At 36.0% G+C, this 25,597-nt stretch overlaps 1 protein-coding gene across 12 annotated transcripts in view; it reads left to right on the top strand.

Moving 5' to 3' along the window:
• Positions 1–25,597, top strand: part of NAALADL2 (N-acetylated alpha-linked acidic dipeptidase like 2) — a 379,774-nt gene that overhangs the window by 316,866 nt on the left and 37,311 nt on the right. For all 12 annotated transcript variants that reach the window (XM_040705739.2, XM_040705733.2, XM_040705736.2 and 9 more), the window contains one exon: positions 13,417–13,512. In XM_040705739.2, coding sequence (XP_040561673.1) covers positions 13,417–13,512 — 96 coding nt within the window. The remainder of the gene's footprint in view (positions 1–13,416; positions 13,513–25,597) is intronic.

The raw sequence follows: 25,597 nt of genomic DNA, 5'->3' as shown, positions 1-25,597 counted from the left end.
TTCTCAGACCACAGGATGTATTGGCATCATGAAATCTATTTTATGTGAGAAATAAATCTGCTTAGCAAAATTTGAAACTGTCTGCTGGCAAGAAGATGGATTTTTTTCAGAAAAGTGAAGTTTCACACAGTGATTAAATTTGGATTCCTTGCTTTTTCTTTGTAATTCATTGTACTGATTATTACCAGTGCATTGAAACATGGGCTCAGTGCCTTGTGTCGTTTGTTATAGTCTACCAGACAAGGCATTTGGGGACAGACCTCAGAAAGTGAATGATTTGATGTGTTTCTGTAGACTAGGTTGCTTTCTTCTGCTGTCCCTTTCACTGCTGTGACCTACTCAGGAAGCTCTTTTATTTTGGGGATATAAGCTGGTTGTTTACTTTACCCACCTGTCAGATAACATACAATGTCACATAGAAATGGCGCTTTGTATAAGCACTATTCCATGTGCAGAAAAAAACACTGGTTTAAAGCAAAGTGGTTCGAGACCTGTGCTTGGTAGTCTGTCTACAAAGCAATGGTTATAGGTCAGCGTTCGCAATGCAGTTCTTACACAGAAGCGTAATGCCGGTCCTCGGAGGGGAGGTTGTAAAAACTTTTCATTGGTAGAAACCTGTGGTGTAAATAAGGAGAAAAAATAGTTGCAAGAGGAAGTGTTCAGACCAGAAGTGTCAGGAAACAACTTGCTTGAAATTATCTAATACACTGAAGCAGAGTCTCAGGGAGGTTAAATCTGCATGGCAAATGTCTATGGTCAGATCTGTAGGCTAGTAAAGTGCATTTTAAGTACGCTCGTATAGAAAATGCACCAAGTGAAATCAAGTTCACTTATTTATTAGCAGAAAATACACAGCATTTTGATCTGCCAGTAAGAGGTAAACTTGGAAGAGTTTCTCAGATGAAAGAAGATATAACACCATTTCCAAGAATTGCCTTGCATTTGCTGAAGAAAGCCTTCCTCTCCTAAACTCTGAGGCACACAGGCTTTACCTCTGTGTGAGGGCCATGTTCTGATTTCGAGAGGAGAAATATGCTGATCATCTTCTTCTGATAGTTCAGATCCTCCTACTTTGAAGAGTCATGCTTTTCAAACTAGTGATTAATATCCATCCAAATGATCATATAGAACATTACTTCTCTCTCTGGAGTTGCATTTCATCCACGTGGATTCCACCACACCACTGCACTCCTACTTGAAAAGTTTAACTTCTTTTTCCAGTATAGCTTTTTCCTTACCTTCCTATTTTTCAAGTTTGCATAACAGAATTCATTTTTATTGTGTCTTTCTTAGCAGTTTATATTGTAGTTGCTGAAGTTCAAGAACGTATGTAAATCATAGATACTGAGTACTGTGACTGCCTAACATTTGGATACAAGAGAAATTAATCTGGATTTGCTGTGGTTTCAGTTAGAGATTTGATTGTTTCCTGAGCTTTGGAAATGAAGCACCAGACTGCTCAGCATTTTGAAGCCCTTCTGGTCGTTTGCAAATATAAGCTGACACTGGAGCTTTTCTTCTGTTTTGATGGAGCTATTTTGAGCTCTTTTTCATGATGTAAATTGACTGTTTCTGTCCCATTTCTGTGGCATTGTAGACTACAGTTTCATGAGCATCCAATTTTTTTAATTAGAGCTAGACGGTTTTCTGTGTTATCTGCATATTATTCATCTTTCTCAGTACATTCAATTTCATAATGATTTCTGTTTGATAACAAAGAATCTTAAATCCCTTCTGCAATAGTGTGGCCGATTGCATGAATGTTAGCATTATCGTTTTGTTTTGAGAAAACATGTTAGAGCACAAACAAAGCAAAACCAAAAAACCCCAAACCTACAACAACAACAACAAAAAAAAAACACATTTAAAATCCCCTACCTTCTGTTTTGTGGGTTTGGAATTTTTTTTGCTATTTATTGATGGACACATATTTAGTATGAAATATTTTATGATAGCTGTCCAAGTTTGGATTTGCAGGGCTTACAGAACATTTACTTTTACACCTGCACCATAAAAGTTGTTTTCCGTATCTTCAGTCAAACTTAAGTACAGGCATGAACTATAAAAATTACCTGTCACATTATTCACAGACTAGACCAAGATAGTGCAATACCATGGACCACTAAGCTAATTTAGAAGAAAAATGAAAAGAGGTTTCTCTGTAGAAGGCATTTGTATGTAATATATGTAGAAGAGTTTAGAATTTTGACAGTTTTAGATTGTATCCCCTTTAGAGAGAATACATAATGATTTTTATTTCTGTTGAAATATGCATAACTTTTTGAAGGTAACTTTCAGCTTTCATTAGAGCCCTTAAAAGTGATTTTTGCCCACAATGGTGTAAAAGAAAGGCCACTAAATCTTAACTCTTCAGTGAATATGGCTTCTTGATTGTGTTTTTACCATCAATTTCCACTTCCTCCTGCTGCTGCCAGTGCTGCCCTCTTTTCTTTTTATCACTCTTCAGCGTAACTTCCTGCAGTTTCTTGATTTCAGTATTTACATGCCCAGGCTGTTATATCATGCACTTATTTCAAAACAAATCAAAAGCTTTTTCTTTGTTATCACAAAAGAAACAGAGGAGCTATCCTTGATGGAGAGAACTTACGGTCTAGTTTACTGAGAAATAACTCCCATGTTTCATGCTGCTTTTATCTCTTTCATGTGTTCATGTTAGTGTACAGGGAGGGCTGAGGCAGTATGGAGTGCTCATCTGTGGTGTGTGTCCTAAAAGAGTGAGCTGGAAACTGGTGTTTACACCGGTCTGTCGCGTAGGGGAGCAATACTGAACGTCTGTAAATTGTGGGCTTTGGGTGCTGGCAATTAGGATCTCCATTTAATATGTGTTGTGTGGTCCTTTAGCTTTTTCATTTCTTTTTGTGTGTGTGTGCATGTCTGTGTCAAATGAAGTTTCAAACTGAGCATACAAATTAACAGAATTCAGGTGGCATGGAGTGGTGGCAGCCTGTAAAGGTTCGGGACTTTCTCCAGTCATCTGGATAGGCAACACTGGGAGCATACTGCAAATACCACGTGGTATCTAGGTTGTTCTGTTCGTTGTCTTTATTGAATCACTGATCTTCTGAGTCAATTCCAGTTATGACCTTGACATGTTATTTATATTAATTAATTTAGTTCAATAAAAGTGCTTAAAGTTGGCCTCAGCGAGTTCAGTTTAATATGAATTAAATTTGTAGGAAGCATTCAGAATTATTTTTATTCTAAAATTTGCAACTGTATTATCAGTCATCCCATCATAGTTAATTCTGTAGAGTAGTTGATGGCCACTGACTATTTCCAGGTGAATACCTATGTCCATTACCATTATAACCTCCAGCACTTCATTTCTTTGATTTCACACAACAGTGAAAATAAAGCTCATTTCTGCCCATCAGTGAGCTACCACCATTTCTCTGACTGCTGGAATTTATCACAAGCTACCATTTTTTTGAAAGAACAGCTTTCTGCCTGTGTATCTGATGCAGAATGAACTTTATATATCAAAAATGAATTGTAAATTTGTGAGAAGGATGAATAATTGCCAGTGATGGACACAACGTCTGTCTTCCAGCTACACCAGCTTAGCTGGAACTTACCTGAGCAAGTAACATGCGTTTCATGTTAAGCAGCTAGATGTATCGTAAACAAACACTGATAAGAATTACTCTACCAATTCTTTCCTGAAAGGTTCTTGTCAGGCAGTATATATAAATATACATATGTGTATATACAACAGAAATTTTGTTTAACCTCGCAAACTTTGGGTAAAGCAAGAAATCTAACTGTACACACACACACACTTGTATCTGCCTGCCTGTATCTAAGGCAAAAATGATTTGATCTGTGATAGCCTTTACTGAGAGCCATTTTTGTATTGTTATTGTGGTTCAATGGTCAAACAGCTACAGTGTTTAAAATCAATTTTTATGATCTGAAGTTTCTGATCTCTATATTCTTAATGCAGTGATCTCGGCATTATGTATCACATCATTAATCTTTCCGTTACTCCATAACCAGATAATTCTCTCCTTTGCTTCTGGCATGTCCTCAAGACCCTTTCCAGACAGGAAAGAATTTTGATATCTCAAGATTACAGCCTTGATGATCTACAACTGACCAGGCTCTTCTGGTAAACTTTTTTGCCATCTTTTCCCTGTTAACATTTATATCCTTCTGGACTGAGTTGTACAGCACCAATTAATTTAACTCATCCAAGTATATTTATCAAGAACTTCAGTTACGTGTATCACAGCATCATTTTCTTTGAGGGATCAAAGTATAAAGTATATACAAAAGCATGGTCTATTTATTTTAGCCTTAGCTTAGTTCTGTAGCTTATCCTTGAATGTCCTCAGAAGATAATTAGTGCCAGTTGTTTTGCCCTTGTCTTTCAGAGAGGTGTCCACTGGCTTTCCAGTCTAAATAGAAGCCAGGTTACCTCATTTTTGTCTACACTACCAGAGAGTTTGTATATCTGGGAGCAGCTAAAATTACAAGCACGTAACTTCCCTCCTCACTTCCCTGTTCCTTCTTTCCTAGTATATTAAATCTTTTAAGATTTAACAAAGATTTGCAAAGGACAAATGTTTCTCAGCCTCAGAATGGCAGGTTGCTTAGGAACTCGGGATTTTGATTTTTTAAACTGTCAGTGCAGTTTGCTGCTGCATTTAGTTTTGGGAGATTTTATGAAGTTTACAGTAGAACTTCAAGGTCGACAGGGATAAGCAATTGCATGTATCAAGGTGGAGAGAGATTTTAGTTTTGTTTATGGACAAACTGCAGCGTCTAATAAAATGTAGTCTAACCTGTCCTCAGGATGTCGTCCAGGGACTGCTTTTGAAGGTACATCTGAGCCATGGCTGCTTGTGGTTCTTGCCCTTCTCACTAACGAGTTATGCTGTCTTTATAATAGCCACGCTCTTAGTTATTTATACCATATTTATTCTGGCCAATACATTTCTCCTTTTTCCCATCTGTCTTTTGTATATAAAAGTGCTTATTATTTTCTCGATACACATAGAGTTTATTCAGCTTAGTCCTCACAAGTTGTGCTTTTATACAACAGTCCATCTCTTCACTTGTATGCAAATGCTGTCAAATTTGGTAGCGAGGCGCTGAAATTGTGAAGGTTAATGACTCAGTCTTTCACAAGATAAAATACATTTGACATTCAATTGATTGCACAAATTGTTTTATTGAAAAAAAGTGAATGTTTAACTATTTAATGGCTTCAAATAGATTATTTGTTATTTCACCAATGTTAATGAAACTGGTGACGTTCTCATCAGTCGGATGCATTACTTTGCTCCAAGGCTATATTTAGACTCACAAATCTTAGTGCTTTGATATCCCAGACATTCTACAGTGCAACCAGGAGGGGGAAGATCTTTGCATAAACCTTCTGTACAGAAACAAAAGTGCACAACTTCTTTAACGTATGCACAGCATGAATACAGATTTGTTGCTGTAAACTCTGCCCTTACATACTCTGTCACAGGCTCCTCATTCTCTTGGAATTGACTGAGGACTGTTGAAAGTCAGTGGAAGAATAACAGCCTGGATTTTAGCAGGGTCAATGGGATATGGGAAAATGTGAGAAATTTACTTAGACATCAATTATTGCTTCTGTTTGATAACTTACTGGAGCATCTAGCTACTGAGAATGTGATATCTAAGGATGAAAGGCACCAAGTCATCTGTCTTCCCCGGAGAATGTATTCCTTTCAGAATCACATTTTGCCGTTGTTCTGAGTGATAAATTCAATAGATCATCTAGAAGTCTTCTGGCAGAGTATCTGGAATACTTTTCTACTGGCACTCCAGTTTGTTGTTTTTTTTAATAACTTGAAAACAAAAATGTCAAGATCACTGGACGATCATACAACCATGAACCGTTATTTGAGTCACTGATAGGTTATTAAAGTCAGCTTGTATTTTTATTGATAGATGCAAGCAAGCTCTGATTTGAAGGCTGTGTTGCTTCCTTAGCATAATGGTTTTATTTTCCGTTACACCTACAGATGAACTGATATTCCTGGTGGGGGAGATCTTTCACGTGGTTCTAGATTTCTGCTGTTTCTTCCTATTTACATTTCTGATTCTGTTTCTGAAGCAGTCAGGGAAGATATGAGAAAGGAATAAAGCTATGCAAGTATCCAAAACCTTAAAAGCTACTCTTTTAAGCTGCAATCTTATAGCTTTACAGTGATTATTTCAATTCACTTAGAAATGCAGGGAAGAAAACATGATGTTAAAGGAGATGAAAGAAAAGTGCTTATATTCTTTTCCTGTCTGATGACTGTTGGCTTAAGGTTTTTTCTGGCTCCAATTGATTTGAATAATAAAGTAAATTGTGCAGCAGTGATTGAAATTCTGCTGCTTCTGTTTTCTGTGCAGTCTGGTTTGGCAGGCCTTGCTTATTTTGTCCAGCATCTGGTGACATCGCAAGGTCAGTGCATATCATTAACAGAATGAGAAAAAAAGAAATTAATTTGGTCTTCTTTCTTTACCGAAAGTTCTTCAGTCAACTGAAATAGGGATATTATTAAAGAAAAGCTTCTTGTCAGCAACTCCAGCAGCCATGCCCAGTTTTGCAGAACAGGATCATTCTCACTTGGAGATTTCTGACACAGAGTAAGTAGGGGCAACCGCAAAGGTTTACTTTACAAAAGTAATTAAAAAGGATACATATTTTAAATCTTTAGTTTTTTTTTTTTAGCCAGTGAAAGACAGCTTTTAAATCTTAATCATTCATGGATTTTAGGGGTGAATGCTTGATTTGGTGTTAAAGGCATTTGCAAGAAAGTGAAAGGCCAGTCTGTTAGTAAGATGGAGAGACATGCACTCCCTTTTGTGATATATTTGCAGATTTAAGGGCCTTTATTAGTGTGAAATCCTATATGCCACACCTTAATGCCTGGTGTTGTTTCATCAGTGCAGTTTATACCACATATTTGAGAATCATACTTTGGCTTCAGCACGTTCTTTGCAATGTGATCCACTCTTTCTCTAAATCTACTTAAAATGTAATCAAGTATGTTGTACCTTCTCAAAAAAAAAAAAAAAAAAAAAAAAATTCCAGATAGCTGAAGAAAAAACATATGTTAGTTTATGAGATGCACTTTTCCATTACTTTATTTTGACCCTTGTTCCAATGAAACCTCTGGTTCAATCTCTTCTGTGCTGCCAGGAAAAAAAAAAAAAAAAAAAGGAAGAGGAAAATGGAGAAGAGATGGTCTTTTAGCCTATCTGAGGTGAAACACCTGTTTCACAAATAATAGAATTGTATATTTGCTGCCAAGGTACCATATGCCAATTGCTTGACTTAGGGTAAAATGGAAGAAGGAATTAGCAAGAGCCTGCAGTGCAGATTTCAAACGTATTTTTGTTCTGCTTACTGCTTTCTCTTTATCATTCTGACATGGTTTTCTCCTACATACTATGACAAATTTTTGGCAATGTCCATGAATTACAGATACAGACACCTCCTCATGCATCTGTAGTCCTCCCTCTATGGGTAGCTTTAGACTGGCATAACTCGATAGTGGTGGCTCTGCAGGTGAATTCAGCATCCCAAGTAGACTTGTTTCCCAGTCTGGTTTTGAAGGTAAGCACTGCTTCCTTTCTGTTTTATTGTCCAGACATCGCATGTTTGTGTGTTCCCCTTAGGCTGCTGCAATTCTGCTCTTTGTGCTGTTGTATTACAAAAAGGCAGAAAGAGTGAAGCAGGTTAATAGCTAGTGGAACAGATCCAGCATATAAATGTGAACAGGCAACAGGTTTTATTCTCAGTCCTGATGCAGCAGAGGCTTTATGCCTCTAAATTCTCCTCCACATATAGACATTATTCTTTGATCTATATGAAGAAATAAACAGCTTTCTCTTGACTTTCATCTTTTTTTTTTTTTTTTTTTTGTATCTGCTTTGCAGGCTTGGGGACTCATGGCAGCGTTTGACTATTGTGTTTATACTGTTTGACCTAACTGTACAAATTGCCAAAGGATTTCTTTTTTCCTCATTGCTTTCATTCTATTGTTCCTTCCTAAGTGTCTCTTATTTTTGTGCTGTACTAAATGGGAAGTACAAATATTGTGTAGCGAAGAAGGGAAAAGTTGTTGTAACTGTTGACAATATTGACAAATATTGACAAGTCAAACTGATAAAGCTTTTCCAGACTGAGCATTACTGCTGAGTCAAGAAACCTCCATTGAATGTTTATACTGCACAAACACTGCATTTTACTTTCAGAAACAAACAAACCAAAACAAAAACGCATAAATCTGCAGAGGTTTATGGATTATTCGTCAGAGAGGGATACTAAGGCTAATGATATAACTGTGTCCAAAGTAACAGTCAAGAAAACAGGAATATTGTTATTGTATTGTTATTGTAGATGCAGCATTGTCCTAGTCTAGTAAGCAAAAATACTTGTATTTACAACAGAACTATTTCCATTATTTTACTTTTATTTTTATTTTATATATTTTATTTTTAATGGCAGCAAAAAAAAAAAAAAAAAACCCTCTAAAATAAATTTAAGTATAGATTCTGGTTTACTTTAAATAACCAGAAGTGCGAGATTTTATTTGTGATTTTAAATGGGTTGGGTGAAAGTTGATAAATGAATTGGATGTGTGATATAGGAAGCTACATCTGGAGTGGCAAATTTAGATCCTTTACAAGGTGAAATATGCTATTCAGTTTATTAGTAGAGGGAGGATAAGTTAGGAATAGTGGTCTAATAAATCAGGACCGAATTTTAATACAAACGTCCATCGTGTATAAGTAAGAGCAAGCCTGCTTTGGAGTTTTTAGATTTTTCTTTCTGCACTTTAGATCCTCATTTAATCAATTCATTAATCAATTAATTACTGTCAGGAGACCTGAGGGCAGCAAGAAATCGGGTTCAAATTAAAAAGAAAAGGAGGCAATTTGTTTTGAGATTGAAAGTTGAATGTTCAATCGAAGTTTAATCAGAAGTGACCCATTATTTGAAAAGTGGAACATCAACGTCTTTCTAATTTCACAGAATGCTTCATTAAATGAGTGCTGAAAAGATCAGGTTAACTGATCATTCCAAAAGGAATATGAGACAAATGGGATTTTTGAAAGCCAGCTTCGAAATGGCTGTTATTCATTTCTCTTCTGAAGAGTGAAAGCAGTTTTATGCTGGGAATTGAAGAATTATTGCTACTATCTCGTCTACCTATCACATTATGAAAGTATAGCTTAAAATCAGAAGAGAAAACATTCTTGATCCTTTTGGATTGTTCTGTGTATCTACAGAACAATGTACAAAAGTTGGCAAATAGCCAAGAGAAAATTTTCAATTGGATGAATTGGACTGCCCAAATTTTAGAGTGTCTCACAATGGTCTGACATGGTTCCAACATGTGCTTTGATTTATTGCTCATCTTTGCTGCTTTATTTTGTGTTCCTTTAAAAGGCAGCAGTTAAAATGAGGTAGTAGTAAAGGCTTCCTGCTGACCTTGCCCAGCTGCTGTGGTCTCCATAAGGTTGTCAGAAGTCATTGTAAGGAGGGTTAATTGCTTGGTGGCTTCCAGAGGAGGAACAGATCTGGGAGAGTTCTCCAGAGCATAGATATAGCAAATGAAGGCGAGGACCAGTGTGAAAGGAATGCAGTAATAAAAATCAAGAGAATCTCCAAACCTTTCATTGCAGAAGGGGCTGATCAGACAAGCAAAGAGCATAGTCATAGCCTGGAGAAGACACATGGGGAAAAATAAATTCTTATCTTGGGGTTGCAAGCAGGGACTGTGCTGTAAAAAGCTTCTTCCTTAACCCTATCTAAATCTCCCCTCTTTTAATTTCTAACCAATTCTTCTTGTCCTATCACAATAGACTGCTACGGACAAACTCTGCTGAAGAGTCTGTCTCCTTCATTCTTATAGCCTCCCTTTAGATACCAAAGTGCCACTATCTGGTCTCTATAGCCTTCTCTTCTCCAGGCTGAACAGCCCCAGCTCTCTCAGCTCGTTGTCGTAGGAAGAAACTAAAAATAACAACATCCCTGTGTAGAGAGACAAGAGACAAAAGTTATTTAGAAAACTTTTTTTTACTTTTTGACAAAGACTATTACCCTGAATTCTGTTCTCAGAAAACCTAGTTTTGAACAAAAATAAAGTTTGTCTCTCCATTTGCTTCTAGGAATACAGCAAAACTGGTCCACATCAGAACTCCAGTTTGCTTGGGGTTCAATCATGCCACTCACCTGTAAAATTCAAATACTTATGACCTAGTATTTCTTTCTATTTAAATTGTGCAAAAGGAGCAAGACCTCCTGCTTCATGAACAAAAAATGGTGAAACTTTCAAGAGTTCCAATAGATTTCATAGCACATGGAAGACAGGCCTGTGAACTGAATAAATAATGAAAGAGTCACTTCCTCATTAGTGGTGAGGGAGAAACTTTACATAGTGCTTTAAATTCTGTATATTCACGAAAAGCTTTGCTACAAATTCAAAGAACAAAATTTTATCTAGATGTTGGCAGTGGTTCTATTGATCGGTCTCAAAGTCAGAGTCAAAGTCATGTATGTCTGTCTGTCTTTGTGCTCAGGGAATATAATAGCCTGGGAAAAAGGTAGCTTAGGTAAAATAATGGTAACAGGAAAAGACTTTAGCTCTTTTCCTTTCTAGGAATGTTAAGTGTTGAAACCAAATTCAGTTGAACATCAAAACAGGCTTTCCTCTAGAGGATGAAGTACATAGCTAGCTCTGCTAATTCTTCCTCTTTCCATTAAATATGTTGTAGGTAAGAAACCAATAAGGAAGTATTTTAAAAATTTCCAAAAGTTAATTGTTTTGCTTCCATTGTTGTGTGACTTAGCCCTGGGAATGTTTTGAATTTGTTCCTTTCAGTCATACATTAACTGGTGTTCTGCATCATTTTCAGTGTGATAGCATCTTGTTACTGTAACTCTGCTTGAGAGTGGAAGAACTCCGATAGATGACTTAAGGTAGATGTTGATAATCAGAGATGTTATGTCACCAAAGAGGAATATGGGCCGTTTCTCCTTTGTCTTTGATAGTTACGGGTGTCATGTGCCTCCAATTTGTGTTGCCATTTTACACACTCACTGTAATAATATTCATGCAAGCATGTATTTGCATAAACTGTTTGTCCTGCAGAATAAAAGTAGGGTTGTTTTATATGCGAGGTTTGGAAATTTAGTAGTTATTTAACTACATGGATGATGCCACTCCAACTAAAGCTTGCCCTAAACACTTTGACAAAAATTACTGGAAAGCGAGACTGTGCAGGCGAGCATCTGTACGTATTTATTTTAAAAATTGATAAGTATGAGTAAAATACTGTTCTTTTCATTAGAGAGAACTGCTGGTCACTTTGAAGTAACTTTATTAGTCTTTCTACTCTTTTTATTGGTGATGCTACCACACAGATAATCAGTCATTTTTTATTATTTTTATTTTTATTTTAATATTTATCCTTCCCTATTCATAAAAGATCAAAGGAATAATTGCAGTTAATATAATGAATAAATTATTAATGTGATTAGTGTACATGATGGTAAGACAAGAATAGCCATCAGAGCCACTGATAAACTTCAGGAGCTGCTGTGAATTTCACCCTTGTGCTTTTCTTGAATTGACGGCGCACAGGAATCCTGAGCATTCCTTTCTTGGTAAAACAGACAAGCAGAAGATATTCACATGTAGGGAAGGAGAGCAGTGAACATATTGGTAAATGGATAAAATTCCCAAGTAACAGGAAAATTCTTGTCTTGTGCATAGTTTCTGGAAGGAGCAGCCTGGCGTGGTTATGAGCATTAAATCATTCAGTCTTTGAAACATACAGATGCTTGAGTACATCCCATCTCAATTAGATGCTTTGTGAAGGCACCGAAATTGAGAAGATGGGTATGAATATGTACTTTCAGTGCTTTTGTGTCTCACTACAGAATGTGGTAAGAACATAGCACTACTAGAAAACCTAACCTCAGGTGTGTGTCTGGGGCATGGGGGAATAAAAGCAGATGAAGTGTTCCCCTGCAGTACGTGCACCTGGTCCTCCTCTTTTAGATTCCAAAGTAAGAACATTTGTCTAGATGCAGTGATGGTCTGATCTCATATAGCACTCAGTAAGATACTTAAGAAAGAATATAAATAATGTAACTCTTTCTAAGTTATTAATTCCAGTTATGCAAATGTTGATGAACAGCGTTAGCACCACTGCAGCAGAAAGAGTATCTTCCTCAACCTCCCTTCAGTCAAATGGCATGGCTCTATAAACTCATGCACCAGCTTAAAACAGATGGATAGATGTAATGAAATAATCTTGAAGTATGTATTTTATCTTTATAATAAGTGAGTTTATGGATCCTCTCTCTGAGATCTTCCCTTCCTTCTGGGGGGGGGGGGGGGGGAATGACTTCATTTATTATTCTGACATTTCTGTGACCAGTTATGTACCGCCTAGATGTACAACTGAATGCAAAAATGGTTATGAATGAGGGCTAATTATATATTTTTGTGTGAGTCTCACTGCTGTTGGTAGGTGCAATGCAAATATGCTTACCAAATAAACGGAGCATATGGTCCATCAAGGTGGACATCTGCACCTGTTTTTATACCTAGTGGAGATTACATAGACACTGGTTTCTTAGCTGTTCTAGCCATGACTAGAGGTTCCCCTCATCTACAGGCACTTAACAAAAGTAAGCATAATTTTATATGGGGATGTACAAAAATATTTTTCTTTCTAGTTTTGTTTCTGAACTATTATACCAAGTTCACAAACATAGAATGATATAGATTTATAAATCTCAATTTAGGCGCCTATGTATGTTTGAGATCTAGGGTTTTATTTGGTATGTTTTTTCTTTTTCCAGTCCACTCCTGGATATCAATTTATCATTGCCGTATGTCAGCAAATATGCAACCTGCTTGCTTGCTTTCTTGCCGTATGAGAAGAGGCAAACATCTTGTAGAAATAATATTAAAAAGTGGTCAACCTAGGGGGTATAACTGTAGGGAACTGACCATGTTATGTAGATGATATTACTGTACACAGAAGTAGGATGTTCACAGAAGATAAAAGTATGTTCTGTGGTTATTGTGTTTATATTTCCTCTGAAGACTAAGTCTTGTCTCATTCAAGTTAGGTGGTTTGTTTTTTTGCCTCTAGGCAAATTTCTTTGCTGGTTTAGGAAGCATGATTACAAAGACAACTGCAGTTGCAGAAAGTCATAAAATTTAGGGGGGATTTGCCTCTTTCTGGGACTTGGAATCAGTTAATTGGATGAGTAAAATGCTGTTAGTTACCAAAACTTAAGAACAATTTGAAGAGTTTTGAAACTCTGAACAAAATTCAGTAAGCATTAGGAGGAAGAAATGGATGTTGAATGCTAAAAGTTTTCTGATTTCTTTCTCACAGAATTCTAGCTTTGTCTCCGAAGCTCTTTTTCCTATGCATGCGACAAGAACTGAAGAGCTGGATCCCTCCTTCAAACTGCATGAGAACATTGCAAAGGTAAAAGAAATTGAGTGATCTCATTTCCATATACTTTCTTTCACAGAGATAATTTTGGTTTGTGAATGTAGGCAGTTTTGAAAGATGACCTAGTGTTGTTTTAATGGTAATACTTGTTCTGTAGTAAAAAGTGTTAGAGGATTTTTCATTGAGATTCACCTTCTGAATGTTCTCTACTGTACTATTGGTTAATCTGAATGATCAAAAGAGCTTTTGTGTGTGCTTCATTTAATGTGATTCAGTTGTATTTGTCATAGTTCACATTAAGCTTGTCAGTGACATGAATGCAAAGCATTGAGCGTTGATGACGGGAAGTTGCAAGTTTGTTGCTGTCAATTTTGACAGTAAAGAAGGCTCAGAGGGCACCTTCACCTGCACACACTTGGTTTTATGATCTGTCAGTGTTCTCACATGGGAGTAAGGGATTTGCCATCCTGGAGATTGGTCTACAGAGGGGTTATTCCCAAACATAGTGTGTTTTGACTCCTCTCTCATTGCTCCATTACAGTACTACCTCTATGTTATTTATTCATACAAGCAAAATTACTCCTTGCTCTAAAGTGCTCCTTCTTCACTGTGTCCACTCATCAGGCCCTGATTCTGCAAAGATGCATAACTGTAAATGGAGTCTTCTTCATGAATTCATTCATTTGCACTCAAACTGCCTATAAACCTATTTAGACCTAACAAACTGATTTCTTTGTTTATTTGGAGCTACTTCTTTTGGAAGAACAGCTGCTGTTGAAACATTTCTTTTGGCAACACAAAAATAAATTCTCAAAGATCAGCAATATGGAAATATAACATGTAGGCAGATGAGCAGCTCTGGCAAAATAGTTACTAAGGTTTCATTGTGGTGAAGAACCAAGACTTTAATTGCAGTAGTAGCATGTGGTGGTGGCATCACATAAGTGGGATTTACAGACCTTGAAATCCGGAGTGTTTTATAATGCATGTATTGAGTATTAAAGTGGAGGAGTGTTTGCCTGGTTGGCAAGGAATGAACACAGACCAGGAGAAGTCGGTTGAGACACAGTTGTTGTCAAACACATACTCATAGAAATATGTTCTAACTTCCAACAAGTTTGTTTGGTTTTTTCAACCCTACATCTGTGTTTCATGGTAACTATTTAACTGGAGGTATTAATGATAAGTCTGAAAATACTTCCGTGTTTTGAAATACGCTCACTGGAGTAGTCTAATCATGTTCCAGGATTACGCAGTTCTGAAAGCTTTAATGGCAGTTCCCCAACAGGGAATGCCTCTGGAGCCACTTAACTGATAACAGACTTGGAATAGCAATAACCTTTTATTGATTTTTACTTTGGCAGACACCAAAGTATTGAAAGATATGCCAGAAGTGACATAATTGGTTTTATAATGAGTTATGGGTGCTGACAGATGACTCTTGAGAAAATTATTAGTGATCCTAATTATTCTACACTTTGATTATAGAGCTGCGTAAAGTAGAACTACTGTAATGAAATTAACTTATAGACTTTACATACAATGGCAATAATGAGCAATATTTTCATTTGTAGAGGAAATACCTTTTGTGTGTGTGTAATATAGCAGTTCCATTTGTTGTTTTTTTCTAGTTAAGCACTTCCAAAAATATGGTAGACAGATTCTTTTCTCGAAGCAAATGGAATAAAAAACACTAAATTTTTTGTGTGATTGGAAATGAAATCCACATTTTAACCAAGCAAATGCAATATTTCCACAAATTATTGAAATACTAAGTTTACTGAACAGAAGACAATATCTAAATTAATACCAAAGGGGGAAAACCCTTACAATTCCAGTCTGTGAGTGCCTATTTTGAATCAATACAGTAATGCTATGGAGAACAGTAATAATGCTGTCTGTTGCCAAAATTTAAAACCAAAACAAAATGTCATTGTAGTCAACCACCTTGAAACTTCTTTGCATTTCACTGAAGCATCTGTTGTAATTTTGACAGGGATGTAATCTTTGTAATATCAAGGTGGAAACAATTTCACAAATCATGTACAGCACATCCACATTGCAAAATTTTACCAGAAATGTTTCTTCCAGCAGATTACTACCAGCATAGCTACTTTAGTAAAGTATGCTCACATTCATGTGGTGTTCCCACTGCAAATCACCTTTTTTGCTATCAGATTACTTTTTGAAAAAGCTGTGTGACATTGTGCTTATGCGTCCCAATGGCCTCTCCTTCAAGGCAACTGTGCATCTGGATTTCAATTGATGTCTTCCTTTTTCATTTGAAAATTTCCTTGATGTAGAACTACAGAATTTGGCTGAGTGGTTCATGATTTCCAAACAGCGGAGACAGAATATTATTCTGTCAGAGCTCCAACACATGTATCAAAATGCTGGCATGGGGCGTACAGAATGAACGTGAAATATTGAGAAAGCAGAAGTCCAGTGCACCTGAGTATATTGCATATCCAAACCAACACCAGTGAACCACATGGCATTCTGCCCCTGCCTGACTGTGTAGTGTGCAAACTGGATGTTTTTGTTCCCTTGTGAAAATGTGATGCTTTGGAGTACTAATTTCCACAGATAACTTATCCAGTTAACTTTCTACACCGATCTGTTCCTTTTGATGTCATTTTTTAAATTCCTGTTTTAATTGAGTCTGCCAGACTTTCACTTCAGTTATCAGTCTCTTTAACATTGTTCCTCTGAAGACGGGAGTTATGCACCAACCAACATCAGTGTTACCTTTTTAAAGACACATTATACTATGATTTCATACTTGCAAGACAAATATACAGAGCCTCTAGCCAGCAAACAGGAGTGCAGACTGGGGTAAGTGAGAGAGACGGCAAATGAAGTTAACATGCAAGAGGCACAGTTTGGGGTGTATGAAGTGATACCAAGCTGGAGAGCCAGATTAATATCCATATTGGAGGAAATCTGCTATTGGTAATTTTTAGATGTAGCATTTGACCTTGCTTTGAAGAATTCAAAATAGTCTGCAATATCACTTGGATTCTCTGTCACACGTAAAACCATCTGCATGTTGTTTTTTTAGCTGAGAAATTGCGGGATAACTTGGTTCATGTCTTGATTTTTCTGTTTGTCCTCCCACAGCTGGGAGCAGTTCATGATATTTCAGTAGATCCCATCTGCCTTAAGGTGATATAATAGTAAGAGGCAAATTTTATTAGTAAAATTTGTTAACATAGGTGCAGCATAATGCTCCAATTGCCAGATGGTCTCTCAATAACTTAAATTACTTGCTTTGTTGAACAGCCTCTCATATACTGGTCTGAAGCGTCTTACTAGTATTTTGTGGTTTAATGGCATCTGAGATCTGCAAAGAACTGTTGTCTGTGTTGACTGCATTTGCACAAAACCAAACTTGTCTGAATTTTTCTGTTAAAAAAAGCAGCAAAAAAGCACAGTAATATTTCACAGAAATGGTTTTATTTAGCACATATTCTCTTAAGCACACAAGTGAGAGTTTTTATTTTACCCTTAGCCTTCTTGCATGAAAGAACATCTAATCCAGTTCAAACAGAGGGTAAATACAAACCTGCTGAAAACTCCCTTCTGACAATGTGTATTTTATTCTATTATTCTGTAGTTATTGCGAGCAGCAGGAGAAAAAAAAAAAAGGAAAAAAAAAGTGAGAGAAAGCCTGGTGATGTAAACTTCCTCTGTAACTTTGGGGATGCTGTATGAAATGTGGTGAACAAGTAACAGCATTCAAAGAAAAAAAAACTGGGAATTTTCTCAGCATTAGATGTGAAAGAGGAGACTTTGCGGTGGAAGACATGAGGTGTTCTGACAGACAGTCGCACTGTGTTTGGCCAAACAATATATTCCCTGTGTGCTCTTGCCTAGTTATAGGTAGATATTCTTGGAATTATCCAGTAGTTCTTTGGTCTTAAAAGCAAATAGCCTCAAGGATTCTTGCACTTTATACTTGAACTCTGGTAGATATAAAATAAGTAATAAAAATGAGTTGAAACTGCAGAACCCTTGATAAAGATTTGATGAACCATCTTCATTGGCCAACACAAATTTGTTGGTTCGATCATATGTTAAATACATCAGCACAGCATTTTCCACCTCTTTCCCACTAATGACTCCTTCAAAATGGTGGAAGCATTACAGGACAGAACTAATTCAGTTTCCCCTTATGCCATTTATTTGTAATGTTATGGAAAGATGCCATGACTAGAGTGTTCCAAGACTGGTTTTTCTTCTAAAATTTCTGGAAAATTTTTACTCCAAATTGTGGCAATCAGACTAAACAAAAAATTAAAAAGGTAAGAATGCGAGGAAGCATTGTTTAGTCCCCATTTTATGTAAGAGAAAAAAGGATGCCATGGGCCAACAATGGTACGCAAAATAATGAAGCAACTACTTCATCTCACCTAAATTCAGCATAAGTTCATAGAATCAGCCTAACACAATAGACAAATGCTGGGACACAGTTCAACACTGAAGCTAAATTTCTGGAGCTGATATTTAGCATCTGTGTTTGATATTTGTTGGAATTTCAACTGCTAGCAGTGACCAGATGGACAGTTCTGTACTAAGCATACAGGTCTTGTGAGTGTCTATGTTAGTGAGACTTAGCTGACTTGCGAAGAAATTACATTGCCTACGGCAATGCCTTTGTTTCCAGTACCATTTTTTGCTTATGCTGAGATTTGTAATCCAGTTGCATCCCTGGCTGGTTACTGTGTGCTGCATTGGTGACAGACTCAGCATAGGTGGTAATGGCAAATGTCATTTTTTTCTTATTTTTTATTTGTATTTTTTTCTTCTGGTTGATAATCGTGAATTTACAAAGAAGCCACTGCACATTTATTGCATGTCTAATGATTGTTTTCTGTTTTATCCAGTAGTGGCTTTGTACTGAGAGATGGGAAAATGTATTTTATGTTCACTGCTCTTTCTTTAGAAATGTACGTTTGGTATGAGAGGTAATGAATAATTGGACATATGCATGCATTTCGTAAGGTATATCAACACATTTTTGTATTCAGCCACTGAAATCCAACATCTGAATATCTGAAGCAAGCTACTCCAGGAACATGCCTGGGGTTATCTGAATTTTCTCCTGTTTCCCACTGTCCTATTTTTCACGTTTCGTTTCTGAATTAATCAGAGTATCATTTTACTAATTCATTCTTTAGCAACAGTACTGCCATAGGTGTTTGCTACTAGATCACAAATACTTCAGCTGTCAAAGATTAATTCTTTAGGTTTTGCGTACATGTTGTGAATTTGGTGGCTATACAGGAAATATGAGTTTTCCTCAAAAGAAAACGGTAACCTTTTACTGCTATAGTTCCTAGTTGTTTGTGTACTCTACAGTGAGTTTTTCTGTTGTAGCGGCAAACTGTTCATCTCTTTTCTCTCTTCCCTGACCTAAAATGAATATCAGTGATTATGTATCATATAACATATAAATAGATTTTAATTAATTATGCCGTATATTATGATCTGTATAAAACTCTGTCTTCTGAGGGAAGCTATGATCATATTTAACAGAAATGTCAAATCAGAATTCTTTTCCCAGAGTATCTCTTAACACATTAGGCTTCATCTAACACTAATGTAGTAATAACTTTCTTTTTTTATAAGACTTAATAGCATCCAATTTGCATATAGTTGAATATGAGGTAAAGTCAGGGAACTTAAGTATCTGCTTAAGTGCTTTTTCACAAGAGATGGAAATTGGCTGCTTGAATTCTGTTCATTAATTATTTGGCTTTACAAACAACCTTCAGAAATACTTGGGGAAACACAGCTGCTATAATTATTTTTCTTAGTTCATCTTAGCTTTGAATTCATACCAGTAACTTCCTTTGATCTACTTATTACTGACATTTTGTCTCTTTTTTTGATTTTTTGGTGACATAATTTGCAACACATTGGAGCTTTACGTGCTGTAATTTGCTTCATGAGCTCAGTCCTGTATTCAAAATGAACTTTTCAAGAGTTTGCTTTTTGTTAAGGAACTTTAAAAGGTCAGATTACTCTGGAGGCTTATTCCTATCCACAGTGTTTTAAGCCTTATCTTTAAATGTCGTTACCTAGCTTAGTATCTAACTGATATCTGAGCTCTGCTGGAATTGTCCTCTTGGTGCTGAGCATTTCCTGGAATTGTGGCCGTCTGTGGTCTGCACAGTGGATAGAAAGAGCTGTCCTGGAAGATAGCTCTTAAGAACTCACCCATTGTGATCAGAGTATGGGGATAGCAGCAGGAAACTAATAGTAAAAGTAAAGCACAAACTTAAGTCAGAATAAAAAACGTGCTCTTCAGCATTGGAGCCTGAACAAGGGCTGCTTACCAGAGCAGTCCATTTGGAATGTGAAGTCTTTATTGCAGATTTGCTGTGAAAATCTGATTCCATCGGCAGATTACCTCAATTGCTTCATAATACTGCTTGTGTATGAAAATCCTGATGTACTTTGTAGAAAAAATATCTTGATGTTTTTGTAACATAATTCAGTCTAAGAAAATTCAGTCTCTTGTTCTTTGTTTTCTTTTATTCTATCTCCAAAATGTTGATATGCAGCTCTTTAAATCAAATAGCTGAAAAACAGAATTCTGTCTTTACTAATAGTTCTTCTTGAATGAATTATCGCAAAATTAACATGAATAAAACCTCATCTCTTAAAAGACAATTGAACAATGCAAACCATTTTGTAGAAGTCTAAAAGCTATGAGACAAATCAAGTAAATACTTAGGGATAAAAATAGGCAAATCAAGAAAGAATATAAGATAAAGGTATTACAAAACTCCGGGAAGAACATCTTGTTTATTGATCTGTTTTTATCAGGAGAGTGGTCAATAGCAATAAAAAATACTGCCGGTTTGCTGACAGACTAGCATTAAAGCAGCTGAGATTAGACCAATTAATGTTAAACTAAGGATAGGTGACTATAGCTTTAAATTAGAATTATAAAATGGATTCAGACATAATCCTTTCTGTTCCCATTTTGAGTCCAGAGAAAGGAACTCAAGACCTTGTGCATGAGATCTAGGAGGCCAATAGCACCAATCACCTCATCTGCCAACAGTTCCTCGAGACAGGGCCAGGTATAATTTTTAGCAATCTAACCACCAAGACAAGACAATATAACAGAGGTACTCTTCATTCAGAAAGTTTTTTCAGTACTCTATAAGGCAAAAGTAACACACATATCTGTTCTCTTTTTCACATAATGTTTCTGCAGTCATATTTACAGCGAACACAAATTTATTTTCTTTTTAGAACATATAAACACACCTTAAAACCAAAGGTTTTAGGCTTTCATAGGCAGCAGTGACATCTGTTGATAGAAATACAGTTAAAGAACTTTATTTTAAAGTTTGTTGAAGCTAAGTACAAATGCTATCTTTATTTCAGCAGATGGAACAAGCACTGAGTTGGCAAAATCTTCCTTCTGCTGGCTTAATTGAGCTATGTATAGACATGGACACTTCAAAATCCAAATAGTTGTATCAAAAAATAGTCCAGCTATTAATATTTTTGTATGTTTTTATCATTATATATTAACTGTAATATAGATATATATATACTTAAATCCAGAAAAGCTGAATTTTGTAGCCCAACATATTTACAGTTGTACAGTTTACAAACTGACAGACTTTATCATAATTTTTTGTAACATGCAAGGCAGCAAACAAAAAAAATCATGGGCTTCAGCTCAAATTGTGATACTTTGCTATTCTAAGGGTTTTATTGCTTTTTCTTCTAGCAAAAAATGGCTTTAGAACACAAAGCTGGAGACTGTACAAAAATATTTTTTTCTCTGTGAGTTGTTTCCTCACTAAATCATTTTGAAGAATCTAATTTTATATAAGATGGTTGCATCTGTCTAGGTGCTGGGCTGTGTTAATTGTTCAGATTTCCCTGATTAGTCCTCTCTGCCAGATAAATGGATATGATATAAACAGATGAGCCCAGATCTAATTTCCATTATAGTACTAGTCCACATTACTTCAACGAAGTTCACTCTGGCTTCAATCAATATATGAGCCAATGGTCTACATGAGTTATGCATATAAAGGAAAATATTGGTCAGATTTTAAGCTATTTGCAAAGTGTATGAGCCTGTAAGTGCAGATGTACTCTCAGACTTTCAGGTGCAAAATGAGAGGCAGCAGCTGCAGGCATGATTCATTATATTTCCAAACAAAATCTGTAGTTTATTCCATTTTGTGACTATAAGATCTATTTGAAAATTGAGTTATGCTCTGGATTCTGCATCCCATCAGGAATCAGCTAGTACTTTGCCCTGTTGAAACTGCTATGCTTGAGAAGGGGATTTAGCCCCAGTGCTAAAAAGAAAATGGAGGTATACTTTGAAGACAAAAGAGTAATGCTTCTCTTATTTATGCATCTGAAAATCTTGATTAAGCTCAGTGGAATCAGTGCTCTGCTACAAAAGTTCCAGGTATTATAAAATAGCATAATTAATCGAATCAACATAAAATGAGGGGAACATTTCTATTTTAATCTTCTTTATTTTTACTTGAAATATGGAGAGCACTCCCTTGTGTCTGCAGCACTTATGCTCAGCATGCTGTGACCTTTCGTTGTCGGATTTTATTCTATGACAAGGAAAGGGTTTGGCAAATGAGCTTTTGAATAGAAACTCTGTTTGTAATATAAAGAATTATATAAATTAAATTTAAACCTAATATATGTAAGTGCTCAGAGAAGGTTGTAACCTAGATAAAATTATTAGTTACACATCTTGTTTTTAAGATAATTTATTTGTCTTAATGTGGAAGAACACTACTGAAATTTAAATTTCATTTGAATTTTTCCCATTTTACGAAGTGTTTCAGAATTTTTTTATTTCTTTTTTTAATGCGAAGATATGTTTGCCTCCCTCTGATTTTGATACATCACTTCACATTTACTACCCCACTCCCTTTCTGTCCCTGCGCCTTCCTGTCACCTATATTCCATCAAATTATGAGTCCCTGCTATTGAAATTGGATTCTTCCAAAGACTTGAAGCTATTGTAACACTGAATCAGAAGTATCCATCAGTTCTGTGCTGCTGACTTTAATGGTTTCACATCTGACTGGAACGTTATTGTTTGGTTTTGCTGTTGGTTTTCCTTTGGGTGTTTGTTTTGGTTTTGGGTCTCAGATCTGATCTGCAATACAAGATTTAGTGCCCACATAAGGCTGGTGGCAAGAAGTGCACGTGGAGAATAATGTAGAAGCAGTTATTTTATGCAGCAGTGTAATTTTTGATGGACTTTGAAAGTTAAACCAAAAGAGTGTAGAACTTTGCCCAAGGAAAATTCATTCTTCATATACACCATTGCAGACTGATTCTTTTATGTGCTTAAAAATACCTGCCATAAATTAAAATAAGTAATTTCTGGGGTTTGTTGATGATTTTATTGCAGAGGATTTGTAGAAGCATCATGGTTAAGTTTGGCAAATAATAACAAATTGCTATTTTCTACATAACTAAGGGTGCATTGTGGCTGGAGTGTGATTTATTCTAAACTTTGAAGGAAGACAAGAGAAACAAATTACATAAACTTTATGGAACTCATTACTAAATCTCAACTTCAGGAACTCTGTGCAAATTCTGATTGGAATTTAAAAAACCTAATTATGAGTTAATGCATAAGAGCTGTATTTTATTTTTGATGCAAATGGCTGAGTACTAAAATTCTGATTTATAAATAAATGTAGTGGTTGTACTCATACAGTGCAATGAAAAAATGTCTAAATCAAAAATTTTCTTTACTATTTACTAGTAAGATTTGCATTTATATTATGGTTTTTATAAATCTGTTCCAGAGTTTGTAAATATGCTTAGGATCAGTATATCCGTTTGGACAAGATTTGCTGAAAATCAATGGGTTATTCATTACTTTACTCTTAAGGAAGTATACATTTTAGTGAGATTCCTGAAAATATTTCCCCATTTTAAAGTGTTGGCAGTTTTTGTGGTGAGCTAATGAAAAGCAAACTATGAGAAGGCAGATTTGCATCTCCCAATTTTATTAGGCAACCATGTGGTTTATTTACCACTAATAAACTTGTTTCATAATGCAGCTTTATGTGTTGCTGTGTACCTAAAGAAAAATTAGTTCCTATGCTCACTGTTTAAGAAAGCTCTGCTTCAGAGTTAAATCAAACCACAACTCTGGTAAAGTGTGAACTGAGGAAGCATTTGCTGTTTATTCAATCTCTAGTAGTTTTGTCCCGTTACTCATTTTTTGCAAACTATTTTTCTCGCCAACAGCTATGGGTATATAATCACAGCTTCACTGGTGAAATTTTATATATAAATGAAGTGAATTAGTACAGGATTCTTAACAGAAAACTCAAAAGTGTATTGTTGTGACAGGAACTGCGCTGCCAGCTGATCATCAATAGCTATTTCTTTTTTTCTTTTCTGACAGGTGAAACAAAGAGCTTTCTGTATATAACCATATAAAGTTTTGCCTTTTTCTATGTCATATAGTCAAGAAGAGGACTGTCTGCAGAAAGACACAGTTTATGTCTGTGTTCTGTTATGGTTTTTCCCTCAAACTGTTTAAAGTCTGAAAAGAGTGGAAATGAGTTTTAAACAACCTTTATGAAGTCTTATGATTTACAGTGTGCCTGATAATTGCTCTGTTCTTTAACTGCCTTTTTGTATCCCCTGGGACAATCTTCTCCATAACTTTTCCAGTGACTGATGTTAAAATCAGGCCTGTAGTTTCTTGAATCTTCTCTTGCCCTTTTATAGATGGGTGGACTTATGGTAAATTGTTGAGCAGGTCACAGGTCTACTAAGTCAGTACTTCGAGGTGAATCCCGTCAAGCCCCATGGACTTACAAATGTTCCGCTGATGCAGTTGGTCCCAACAGGTGACCAACAGGTATGTCTCAGAATCGGAGACCTGATAGAATTTGCTGTTTAGTCCAGCAAGCATCACAAATACAATAAAAACATAGATGAAAGAAAGTGAATAAGAAGCATATATCTTTACCATATGACTGGAAAGAAAGCAGTGAATTTGTATATAAATGAATGTAGCCTGCAGAAAAATCTGAGATAAATCACTGGAATTTGGAAATTTTAATAATCTTCACATAGCCAAGTGAAGAAACGCTTTAAGATTGAATGTCAGGCCCTGTTCTCCCTGGCCAATTCAAATTTGAATACAATTCATCTTTTGTGAAGCTGTGATCCAAATGAAAGTACTTCTCAGCTAACGAAATAGCACAGGAAGAGAAATACATGCTGGAATCACTGACTGAACATCTTTATATAGTGCAGTTTAATTTCAGGCTAATTGCAGGGTGAGGTCAGGCTTTTACATAAATATAGTCTGTTTTAGTGATGAATAAAATGGGCCACAGAAAGATTCTGCGTTATCTGATATAAATGATACTCTTCTGAACGTAATGTTCCAGCCACTGCGATCCTTTCGATTGACATATCTAAGGAAAGTTTTAAGCTTTTTTCTTCCTTTTTTCTTGAGATAAACTGAACAAACTTGTAGCTGACAGGAGCCTCACATGAGATTCTAATGAGGCAAAGAGAACACAAGGTTTCTTTCTATACTATGAAGAAATAAAACTGTAAGGACATTGTATCATGATTTCCAAAATCCATAAAGATTCAAAGCTTTGCTTATAACTCAACAGATATTTTGCATCTAGTAAAAGAATTTAAGTAAACTAGATATTAACTGGATGTTGTTAGAAATCAATTAAAAAAAAAAAAAGAATTAGGAACTTACTTGAAATCCTTAAAACACCCTTCACTATAAAGCTTCAAAAATTCCTCATTTTTATGTTTCCTTGTTTCTTTACATAATAATAATAATTTCATCTCAATTTCCCATTATGGCTTCTACTTACCAGGCAGTACAGCACTGATACGGCTGTTATACCTTCAAAAACATCTATACATTTCTTTCAAAGGCTCGGATTGTTTTTGTGAAAACTGAATCACTCCTGCTTATGAACTTTTGAAGGAACATAGCTCCATACAAATGCTGCTGTGTTCTTCTGTGCTGCATTACAGTTAAACAAAGTAACTTGTGAAACACCATCGCAGCAGAAAAGAAGACCATGATTGCATTTGTCTT

This window comes from Gallus gallus, chromosome 9 (assembly GCF_016699485.2).
Source record: "Gallus gallus isolate bGalGal1 chromosome 9, bGalGal1.mat.broiler.GRCg7b, whole genome shotgun sequence".
NCBI classification, from domain to species: Eukaryota; Metazoa; Chordata; class Aves; order Galliformes; family Phasianidae; genus Gallus; species Gallus gallus.
This window is presented reverse-complemented; position numbering and strand designations above follow the sequence as displayed.